Raw genomic sequence first — 12,461 nt, 5'->3', positions numbered from 1 at the left:
GTATATTTGCTTTGGCAAATACTTCAACTGTGGGTTTCGAGAAGTTATCTCTGAAAATTTTTCATCTTTTACAACTATCTAACTGTGTAAGCACAGAAGATTGCTTTCTTTGAGACGTACTAGCAGTAGGGATTGAACTTTCGTTATCGCGTCGCTTACCCACGTGTTTTTCAGATTTAACATGTTTCACAATGCTATCCTTTTTTTCCCACCCAACTCGGCAATTACAATACTTGCAAAACACTGTCGTTGAATCTGTGGCATATAAACCATCCTTTGCATATTGCTGAGCCCTTTCGTGCGCAGTTTTTGCCGTGCGCCCCATAACCTAAACAATAGCTCGACTTTCTACTCTTCACTAGTTTCAGTTTTATAATATAACAAATGCGCACATTTGTGCATTTTTAAATAGTTAGTTCTCCTTGCTGTACTCTATAAGAGATTTCTCTGTGAGAGTTTCAGTTTTGAACCAAAGAGAACAACAGGAAAACAACACTGCATCTATCTCGTTATTTCCGCGACACTCGATTTACATTACGATAATCGATACAGATCTTATTCCCCTTGCTATTCCCATTGTAAATATCGATTAAAGTCAGCAAGCAGCAATCGATCGGCTACTTTTCTTCATCGATCGGAACGGTCGAAAGATTTATGCATCATATTTTGAGTATTTCTGACAATTTTGCCGAAATATGTTTTCGCCAGTAAAATAGCACATTTTCGCAGAATTCGCACCAAAATCGCATATTCATACTAATTTTGCATTTTGGGTCACAATTCGCATTTTGTCGCACTTTTATTTACGCGTAAAAATGATTTTATTCCACATTAAAATTACCGTAGGCTTGGATTCAGTACAAGATTCAAAAATTCGCATTTATTGCAAATGCGATTTTTCCAGGTCCCTACTAATGGGTATCAATATATTTTTTATGATATGAACATTGAGTACTGATATCTAAATTGAGATGGTACCAGAATATCCCTAGTGCTGAGATATAATTCTGGCCAAGGAGCTGAGCATGATATATACCATATTTACGCGAATAATCCCCGCATATTTAAAAAAGAATTTTGATGCACGAAATTGGGGTGCGGGTTTTATATGCGTCAAGGTTGCCAACACGCTCCTGGTTCACCTAGTTTTCAACGATGAGTGTACAGTTATGCTTTGTGCAACAGTAGATGGAAGATAACTCTCCCCATATGTCATATTTAAACAGAAAGCAATTCAGACTTTTAATTCTAAACTGACTTTACATTTTTTAAATAGTACAGTATTTTACAGAGCAATTTAAATCCAAAATTTCTCCACGTCACGATAGAACGCATCTTCCGGAATGTGCAGGGGTAGCTTTCCACAGTTTCACTCATTTTGGTGTGTTTAGTGTGTTTCATACTTGAAAATAGAGTGAAATCGTAATTCTTTTGTATTCAGAGTTTTAAGGAAGCCACAATATCACGTAGCAGGCAGTACGCGGAAAAGCAGAATCCGCGGAAAATTGGCGAGTGTTGGCATTACTGAATTACAAGATGGTTGTTAATTCGAAATCACGTAACTGGAAGTATGATTTCTGTATTACAAAGACTTCGAATTAACGAGGTTTTACTGTATCGCAAAACTAACATAAGATTTCCCTGGTGTGTCCATAAGTGTTTACAGTGCACGAAAGAATTATCCACCACCGGTCATGTTACTGTCCAGTAAACAGAGACCATGTGTGAGGAAGTGTTTTAGACGCGGAGTGTGACGAACTTGTAATTTAGGAGAGGATTCTAGAGTTATGCAGCAAGGAAGGTGGTGTGAAGAGGGTTGCGCAGTAACATTCGCGCGCTTTGTAGTATGACATGCTTTCCGCAGAGCCAATAGAATCATTTCAGTAAGATGTTTGTGCGGGTCACGAGTGAATATTTCGAGTTTTATTTTAGAAGTGAAGCTTCCATGGTGTGAAGAATTATTTAATTTAATTTCCGGGTTGAACCGTGTTGTACTTGTACGCACATCACGTACAGTTTGCCGACGTTTCGAAAACATTGCAGTATTCTTTGTCAAGGCGATTACCTCTGATCGAGTAGGGGTACGTGATGTGCGTACAAGTACAACACGGTTCAACCCGGAAATTAAATTAAATAATATTTCAAGTTTTATTTGTGAATATTATAATCAATGAATTTAGGGAATTATTTGCGTGTGTACGATGAATCCAGGAAGTGCAAAAAGACAAGTATTGTATCGACAGGCGAGGGAAATACTATTTAGAGTGTATTTTGTAAGCATGCAGCAGCAGGCGTTCAGAGCCATTCACACCTTAAAAGAAGATAGCACTCGCGTGTGTTATCGGCCTGCGAACAGAACTGGCCCATCCATTTACCCTCCTATATTTCTCAAAAATTTCCCTCAACACTTTCTCGGGGTTTGATGTTAAAAATTAATTTAGACTTTCAGGAAACTTTTAACCCCACGAAAAATATAGGTCATCGCTTTGGAATTCAAGATATAACTATGAAAAAAAGGTAGGCCTACTTGCTCATTTTCATGGAAAATATATTTCATAGCAGTGATAATGTATTTTTATCATCTCAGGCAAAGCAGCTACATCCGTAAATTTACATGTTCATATTTGCGTAAAGACCACGTGCACCTCGCGGAGTGATAAGAAATGTTTGTTTATGCCTGTGTTACTCTTTCGATGGAACTTTTAGCTCATTTAATTTTTTTTTTTAAATGAGCCTTCCTAAAATGAGGGTGCGGGCATTATTAGACGGCGGGGATTATTCGGGTAAATACGGTACAGAAGTATAGATGAAAGAGATCTAGTACTTACCAACAAGTCCTTTCTCCAACTGGACAGGTGTGTTACTGTACATGGCCTCAAAGGTGACAACATGAAACACTTTGTTGACAGTATTATTGGTGCCCACAATGCGGATATATCGGACGACACGAGGTTCGAAGAAAAGATACTGCCATGAGCGGCAAAAGTAACGAGTATGTTCAACGACACGTACCCATTCTTTCTGGTTCATCGACACCTCGATATAATAAGAATACGACCTGGAAATGAGAAATAAAATCTCTCACAAGTACAATCAGCACAATATAATGAATGAAATATAAATATGTATTAAGACAAATTCATCAGAACAAATGGCAGATAAAATCTATCCATCCTAAAGATAATATTTTGATATAATTCCTGGCATTTTCACAGACTGAATATATAATATTCTGCATATCAAACAATTTCCCCAAAAATGGTAATTTGATTCAAAATAGGATGAGAGTAATGTTCCTTAGCTACTTCAAATTTATTTATAAAGTAATATAAGCAAAAAAAAAAAAATTTAAGTACTACTTTTAATTTTCCTGTCCAGATTACGAGACATCCATCTAAAATGTAACTACTACAGGACACAATTCTGAATTCTCTAAACTGCAAAACTGTGAGCAAATTTCTTTCAAAAACATTCAACTACCATGGCTCTAATGCCACTTAAAAATTTCCTTTCAAAATAAGTAAAAAAAATTTAATGATACCTGGATGCTCAACATACTAGGGGGGTGTACGAGACACACCTTAATTAGACATGATTAAAAGCAACTCTTATATAATCAAGCCATATAAAGAAAGATAGGAACACAAGTCAGCAACAGAAGAACAAGGAATAGAAAAGGAAATAACGAACAAATGGGAAAACAAAGGACAAGAACAAGGCGGTATCTTCATACACTACCATCTTCAAGTAGATGAGCTCTCTCCTCATCAATCTAGATTCTCTTAATTATTTCTTCCCAGTCTCAATGAGCTTGTTTCTGCTCCCCAATTTCATCAAGGCAGGTATCAAGTCTATGTTTATCCTGTTATGTGTTTGTTTTCTTGTTCCTCTCTTTCTACATATGACTTGCTCCCTCCAATTACATACAAAGACACCCTTGGGTCATTCATTCTTCTTTTGTGTTTATCCTGTGTCCCTAGTATTTTTCCACCTGTGTTCATATTTTTTTCCCTCTTCCCTTCTTCTTATATCTCAACATTCCTTTTATCCTACACTTCCCACATCAAGATTGAGGATCTGTCACTCAAGGAAAGTTGATGCCTGACCTGTTGAAGCGAGGAAGCAGAAACCAGTTCATTAAGAGCTGAGAACAAACAGTGCAGAACAACTGGGATTGATAACGAGAGAGCCCATCCGTTTGAAGCTTGTCATCCTCCATTTATATTTTCATTTTTGTTCTAATTTCCTTCTCTAATGCTGACACATCATTGTGTGTATCACATTATGTGTTCCTAACATGCTATATACGACTTGTCACTTGTTTTCCTTTCCATTAGTCTAACACAATCAAGTATTGATATCATTATTTTTTTATCAATTTCCTTGGTAATAGTATTTCCAAGCAAACAATCTTTGTAGAGAGCATCTTCCCTCAAAGCTAATGAGAAACAATGAAGCCAAACTACCCTTAACAATTATTAACTATTTCTATCAAACTGTACTGATTTTCATTCCAAAAACATTTACTACTGAGGACACTTTTATTCAACCAAGGCAATTACATGTTCTCAACATTACATTTTTGTAGGCTATTGTCATCAGTATGATGTAACTGTCAATGCTTCAAATTTGAAGTTTTCTTCTTGATTATTCCCACTGTAAAGTAACATGTAACTGATGAAAACAATTTTGATTAAAATTTGGCTGTTCAACTAACTATAAATTTTCAGAAAATGTCATCCTGATCTTCAAATCATGCCAAAGACAGAAATGCACTTGCATAATTTATAAACAGATGTTTCACATAAATAAAAAAAATTTTGAACACCACAGCAAAAGAAAACAGGAAAAACATGTGACACTTCCAACAAAACAATCTGACATAAAAATTCAATTTCTAGTGAACAAATACACCAATAATTTTCATCAAATTGGTCCTTGAAGAGGTAACAATCAGCAGTCAAATAACAAGCGAAACAGGACCCACCTGAGGTCCCGGTCCCATAGAAGCATGCGCATGTGATTGAGGATGGCTTGTGTGCCCAGTTTGATTAGGATGCCGTGGTCACCGACCTCGTTGATGGCATGCCTCGTATAGCCCCGCTCCATATCGTAGTTGTGGCTGTCCCCGTCCAGCAGGGCAGAACGCATTTCACCTTGTAGCACCTGCGTGCCATGGCGAGGGTGGGCTACATTCTCTTCAGGCACTGCAAAGAAAACAATTATTCATGAAACAACACTTAACTCTTCTGATCCTTTTTGCCTGAAGCCACATTAAACAAGAGAAGACTTAATGGTACTCATCTGAGTGAATTCTGTTAATAACATGTGAACAGAATATGAACAACCCGCGTGCATAACAACAGCCAAAGCCACAGTCAACAACCTAGAAATCCCTAGCGTTGTGTTATCAGACATCAGTCTGAACTAAATAGCTGCTGAAACTGCATGAGCATAGTAGTGTGTTACAACATTATGGCTGATAAGCCCAAATATTCTATTCGAAAGCAAGTGTTCATTTACTATTCACGTGTGTGTACAAAATCAGCCTGTGCTGTCGGCAGATCAATTCAAGAAAAATTCTGTGAAGAAAAATCTCGAAGTTGTATTGCAGTCCATAAATTAGTTTTAAAATTTCCAGAAATGATGCGGAGTTCTCATAGTAGTAGTTCTCAATGACATCGGGCATAGCCTTGAAAATGTTCCTAAAGAAATCTCCGCAGCATCTTTCTCTGATATTGGCAATATCCTATGGCTCTGTAGGATTGGCCAGGAAGTTACTTAACCCACTGCCTTATAACTGACGAGTGCTACTCATGCATAATTTTTCGGGCCCTAAGATACTCCGACAAGTGGAACTTACGAAGTCTTCCCTCAATTTCTTGGCCTTTGAATGGTTCACACAACCTTCAGAAGGTAAGAGTTTACTGTAATGTTCAATAGTATACTCTTAGAAGCATTGACATCTTTATAAATTATTTTATTTCATACTGCTTCTGCATGCTCCCATTCAATAGTTGGCATATAACGGGTGGCGAAATCTTCGTGTGAGCATGGAGGGCATTTGTACTAATTTCCTGAGGGATCTAAAGCAAATCCAAATCTGTCTGATAGTTGAAATGATACTATGGAAGATTATCAAAAAAGTAAGTTAATATAAGAGAAAGTAGCAGCAGTAAAAATGCCAGGAGTGGAACGGAGGATGCAAGTACTGTACATGGAAGACCCTTCATTTTCCACATGCGATTCTGAGGAAATGTCTCTTGGATTCACGGATATACATTAAATAATGAAATTTAATAAAACTATAAAGCCGGCCCTGTAGTGTAGGGGTAGCGTACCTGCCTGTTACCCGGAGGCCCCGGGTTCGATTCCCGGCTAGGTCAGGGATTTTTACCTGGACCTGAGGGCTGGTTCGAGGTCCACTCAGCCTACGTGATTAGAATTGAGGAGCTATCTTGCAGTGAAATAGCAGCCCCGGTTTAGAAAGCCAAGAATAACAGCTGAGGGGATTAGTCCTGCTGACCACACGACACCTCGTAATCTGCAAGTCTTCGGGCTGAGCAGCAGTCGCTTGGTAGGCCAAGGCCTTTCAAGGGCTGTAGTGCCATTGGGTTTGGTTATTACAAACTATAACCATATCTACTACATTTACGTCTGTAGTCAATTCAGGTCGAAAGTTCATAACACAGTCTGTCGCACAGCGGTCATGCTCACTTCAATATGCACCGCTTTCTGACGTTCCCAGTACTTCTTTGGTCTCTCAGCACTCACTGCCTAAAAAATATACAATAAAACCTTGTTAATTGGAAGTCGGACACAAAAATCTGATTTCGAATTACGTGATTTCAAATTAACCGCCAACTCTTTATGCAATTAACCTTGATTCACAGTTTAAACCTTTCAAATGCAATGGAAAAAAAAAAAAAAAACTACAGTAGAAGTCTGTTATAGCTAGTACGGGATATAACGAGAATGCTGTTGTAACGACAGGTTTTTTTTATGTCCCTTCAAAATTCCTATATTAAAATGTACAATAGCACCCGGTTATAAGAACCCTTTCATTGAGTCATCCGTTACTACGAGAGAGATTTTAACATTTTTTATTTTCCGTTATCGGTATTTTCACACTTCAACGCAAAAAGGTAGCAAAAAAAACTATTTTTTCCCAGGTAACTCTCGATATTCCATGAACTGAAGCACAGTAAATATTTGTACATCATTCTGAGCGTTTTACACAATTAGATTATAAAAACCTTCCGCGAAAAGATAGAGAAACATTGCAGCAGCAGATCTCTTGCAAAGGATTTTATTGGCACCATTATACTCTCGTTCGTATCAAGAAATCTCATGAAGCGGTAGTTCTTTCGGATGTCACAAATTTGTTGGGTTGGTCAACCTGTTACGGCTATGCAATGTCGCAATGAAGAGTCCTTTACTGAGCTGCTATTATTGCTGTCAAAAATGGTTGTTCCTCATGGTGTGACTAAATGTGACACTTATTTACTGCTGTTGTACGCAGAGTGAAACCACTTCTGTTGCTTAATTTGTGATTTCCTTAGTGCGCGTGTCTAAAATTGCTTTCTGTGCGAGATGTGAACAGACTGAGCTATTGTTTATTTAAAAGATAGAGTTTCTTTCTGTAACGTGCAAAGAAGTCGTGGAGGCCCTATTAGTGATATTAAAAGCAAACTGGCTGTACTATGTAGCATTAATTTAAATTTCTGTTTGTCTTCAGTTTTCGGTTCTGTGAACAGCATAGTTTGAACTGTCGGCTGTTTCCAAGTTGTGTTTGGGAGTCTTCGTTCACTTTGAAAACAGTATTGGTAATAAAACAAACCCACTTTATTCTGCTGTACTTAACACATTACAATGTCGAGTGGGAAACTAAAATCATTAGATTTGGGTACAAAATATGAAATTGTGCAGGCTTGTGAAAGAAGTGTGAGCAAAAGTGAAATAGGCAGGCAATATAATTTAACATCTTCGAATATTTACTATCCTGAAAAATAAGGGGAAAAAATCAGAGACACTGTTTTAAAAGGTAGCATTCCAAGCGAGAGTAAAAAAAAAAAACTGCGTGGGGCGGACCATGCTGACCTTGAAGCTGCCCTTTTTGAGCGGTTTACTCAGATACGAGCTCCAGGAGTTCCTACTTCAGCGCCCGTGTTAACTGCTTTAAAGTCAGACGTGGCATTTAGCTTCACACAATAAAAGGCAAATTGGGAAGTGTAGACAAAAAAATCTGTCAATGACTGGCTTCCAATTCTCCATGAAATTCTTCAAAGGTACAAGCCAAAAGATGTCTACAATGCTGATAAATCTGCACGTTTCTATAAGTTATTACCCCAAAGGACTCTTGCGGTGAAAAGCGACCCATGCAAAGGTGGAAAACGCAACAAAGAAAGAAACCATTCTTTTGTGCTGCAACATGGACTGTAGTGATGAAACTGAAACTTGATTATTGGGAAGTCAGTAAACCCGCAAGCATTTAAAGGTGTGCGCAACATTCCATGCACGTATGAAGCAACACGAAAGCAAGATTGACACCGGCACATTTTAAGCAGTGGCTCCAAGCATTTGATTCAAGAATGGGATCGAAGAACAGAAAAGTCGTTCTTTTTATAGACCATTGCTCCGCTCATCCAAATGTTGAGCTACGGAATATTGAATTGGTATTCCTACCACCAAATTGTACCAGTGTGCTACAACCACATGATCAGGGCATATTTAAACTCCTTAAACACAGTTTTTGTAGCATATGGGTCAACTCATCAATGCATAGGCTTGAGGTAAAATGAGTACTGAGATGGAATGTACTGGAAGCTTACCGAGGTATTGCAGTGTCGTGGGAAACCATATCCCCCGCTGCAATTTCTGCATGTTTCAGACACGCTGGATTCCGAACAGAAAGCAAAATTACTGAGGCGGAACTTCCTCATCTCGAAGTGCCAGATAGCTGGAATTATGTCTCTTCTCAGCTGAAAGTCACCTGTCAATTTGACGATTATGTAAAACCTGATTAAGGTGTGCCTGTGTGGAGGAATCTGAATGAGAGTGAAATTCTTGAACTCGTTAAGCTTACAAACTTAAATGATTAAACCGACGAAAGTGAGGACGGGGACATCACAGACATACCAACACAGTCTGCAGTCATGAGTGCTTTAGATGTTTATAAACATTTAATGTAGTAAATGCACATCATAGATGATTTGGTGGCTATCCAGCAAGTGGAGAATTTTGTGATAAGGAACACCATTGCTGGCACAAGACTGAAGCAAGCAACTCTGGACTACTCCTGAAACCTCTGTAAGGTAACTACTGTATTTAGTGTTGTGAAGGGAAACATTAAATGCAAATGTAATATTTATATATTTTTACAACTTGCTTTATGTCGCACCGACACAGGTAGGTCTTATGGCGACGATGGGATAGGAAAGGCCTAGGAGTGGAAAGGAATCGGCTGTAGCCTGATGTGAAAATGGGAAACCACAGAAAACCATCTTCAGAGCTGTCGACAGTGGGGTTCGAACCCACAATCTCCCGGATGCAAGCTCACAGCCGTGCACCTCTAACCGAATGGCCAACTCGCCCGGTAATTGTAATATAGCCTAGAATAGTTTTAACTTTCATTTTGCATGCTGAAACATTTTTAATCGCTGCACTTTTCGCTACTTTTTGGTAACTGGTCCCCAATTTGAATTATGCTGGTGTTTTATTTTGTATTGTAAAAAGTTGTGTGCTGAAACTCAATTCATGTCCTGTCGATCAAAAACTTTGACAAGTGACCATTGCAATTCGAGTATTAAGGGTGCGCGCTAAGTCGATAGGCATGCTGGGATTGCAAACAATGTAAACAAAAAATGGCTTCATGACCGAGGGATGTTGCGCGAGTATTAACGGCTAAAGTATGAAGCACAACTCTGCCTTTATTCAGGAAGCTCCGTAGAGTACCATAATAAAATGAATAAAACGCAAGCATGCGAGAGAAGATGGAAGAGAAATTTCTCAAGGAAGTGGACAGCTTTTATATTTATTACCGTACGATAACCTATAAGTAAACATCATCCGCAATGTTCAATTTATGACGATCTTTGCATATTATTATTATTATTATTATTATTATTATTATTAGAAGGAAATTCTCCCATTATTGGAAGACGTTAAGCAAATAACATGATCAATATTATTGAAATTCGAATATGTTTTCGTGCAAAAACGTATGAATTTCCATTGCATTGCTATCTTTTTTTATTTAACTCATGTGCGTAAATGCAATATAACACAACCTCTGCAAATGATATTAAGGCAGAAAATACATTACAAAAATTATGTAGAAGAATATCACAATCTTTTTTCCATGTAAATTATGCCTTACTACAAGTTTCTTTTCCTTTTAAAAATGTATCACACAGCTATTCCAAGAACCACAAAGGCTGGTAGACTGTCCTCAACATTATAACAAAATTCTATCAAACCTTGCCAAATCTTTTCAAACCTTCTCAAACCTTCAGCAATGTTGAACAGTCTTTGAAAAGATTTGAAATTTTTTTTCTGAAGTACTGAACAGAAAGAAAAATATGTTGTACATCAAGCATTTGTAGTCCTGTGTTTCTGAAGGCTAGATTTAAATTGAACACGATCGGTCATATCAATTTCTCACTACGTCCACTACCCGCACTAGCGAGCTATCTCATGCTGCCTATTATTAATCCCTGTTGACTGGTGAAAAGATTGAAACTACAAGTAAAGAGGAGTATCTAGGATGAAAACGAGAAATGTTGGGGAGAGTTTACCAACAAAATTGAGCAAGATAGTTGAGGAAATCAAACTATTATACAGAGTAATAAAATCGAAAAGAATAAATCAAGAAAAAAATAATGGAGTTAGAGACAGAAGATAATCGATAGTACATGACGAAAAGGGTCTTCAGAAGGTGTGGCAAAGTATTTTGAAAAACTTTATAATGAGGATGACTGCTCAGAGCAAGGAGACAAGAAAATGGAAATAGTAGATGGAGAAAAAGAAGAGAACCCGATAACATGGTTGGAACTTGAAAGCAATGATCAAAGGTAAACCAAGTGGAAAAGATTAATTCAATACTGATATTATTAAGGTAGCAGGAAGCATTGGACTACAGTGGCTATACTGAGCCCTCAATGCCATATGGAAGGATAAAAGGATACCTGAAGATTGGCAACAAGGAAACATACCATTGTTCAAAAAACGAAATAGGAAGAAATGTGAAAATTATAGAGGTATAACTCTATTATCACATGGGCAAAAAATGGAGAAAGTCACAGATCATAGACAAAAGACTGAGGGATATAATTGAAGACATGGATGGAAGAAGGGCTTAAGTCAGGTTGTGGCGTTATTCGGTAAATTGCATATATACGTTCCTTGGAGGCTCTTCTTGATGCTACCTAAATGGCTTATCGGTAGTGTCAATAGATGGCGTGTGATGTGCTATATTGAGTTGCGCCGTTCTTCCAAATATTACTCATGTCCGACTTAAAATACGCTCCAATGCTGACTCAGGGCGAGCCAGCAATCATCACTCATCAGACTCGAAACAGCTGACGCAGGAGTAATGTCAGGAGGAGAAATATATGATATTTCAGCAAATGACAGTGAATATTTACCAAATGAAACCTCAGATGATTCGGATACTAAATCCTTACTATCAGAATGATCTGCCGTTCTCAGCCCACTGTCATTTGCAACACCACAAACTAAAGGACTTCAGTTTTCAATTCCAAAGTATGTCATATTATGTCACTCTCCTGAAGGAACTGTATCAGGAAGCCAGAGTTATAATATTACGTTTCATGACAAGTTTCAGTTATTGAAGGATATATGGTCTGTAAGATAATTTGGATAGCTTTCCAGTCCCTCGTGTAGGTATTGAACCCAGAAAATTAAAAGTTGTTAAAGATTTAGTAAGCTTTCTATGCGCTGGTGCACGTGCATGGTTTGAAAATATTTTCCGGGGAGCTGAATCTGTGGGAGTAGGAAATTCTCGATATAGTGACTCCCCTAATAACATGTTGTGCCCTGTCAAATGTTCTAACCTATAAAACTTGTCTACATGCTTCCAACAATGTAAAAAACATTAATTTTCAATGAAAATGTTTCTTGAAAATGGAATAAGGGCGTAACTCCAAAATACAAAATTGACAACAAACCAAAAAAATGTATAAATATTTTTGATGTACATATTATGAAATAATCAAGAATGTAGGTAAGTATAGTATACCACAATTTTGTATTTCTGAGGAAAGTGTTTGATGTTGTAATTCTTTAAACTCATTTATCTCAAAAGAGTGTTTTTTGAGTTACGCCCTTCTTCCATCCATGTCTTCAATTGAAACACAGAGAAAGAGCAATATGTCTTTAGACCGAATAGATCAACAATAGACTTTATATTTACAGTGCGAACGATAATGGAAAAACATCTT

The 12,461-nt window shown here is 37.7% G+C and overlaps 1 protein-coding gene across 4 annotated transcripts in view; it reads right to left on the bottom strand.

Annotated features, from left to right (window-relative positions):
* The window catches only part of BTBD9 (BTB (POZ) domain containing 9), a 154,987-nt gene that overhangs the window by 96,388 nt on the left and 46,138 nt on the right, over positions 1-12,461 (bottom strand). For all 4 annotated transcript variants that reach the window (XM_067155401.2, XM_067155402.2, XM_067155399.2 and 1 more), the window contains exons 6-7: positions 4,988-5,207; positions 2,829-3,058 (exon numbers count right to left, since the gene is read on the bottom strand). In XM_067155401.2, coding sequence (XP_067011502.2) covers positions 2,829-3,058; positions 4,988-5,207 — 450 coding nt within the window. The remainder of the gene's footprint in view (positions 1-2,828; positions 3,059-4,987; positions 5,208-12,461) is intronic.

Source organism: Anabrus simplex, chromosome 11 (genome assembly GCF_040414725.1).
Source record: "Anabrus simplex isolate iqAnaSimp1 chromosome 11, ASM4041472v1, whole genome shotgun sequence".
In the NCBI taxonomy this organism is placed as follows: domain Eukaryota; kingdom Metazoa; phylum Arthropoda; class Insecta; order Orthoptera; family Tettigoniidae; genus Anabrus; species Anabrus simplex.
Note: the sequence above shows the minus strand (reverse complement) of the source record. Positions and strands in the feature narration are given on the sequence as shown.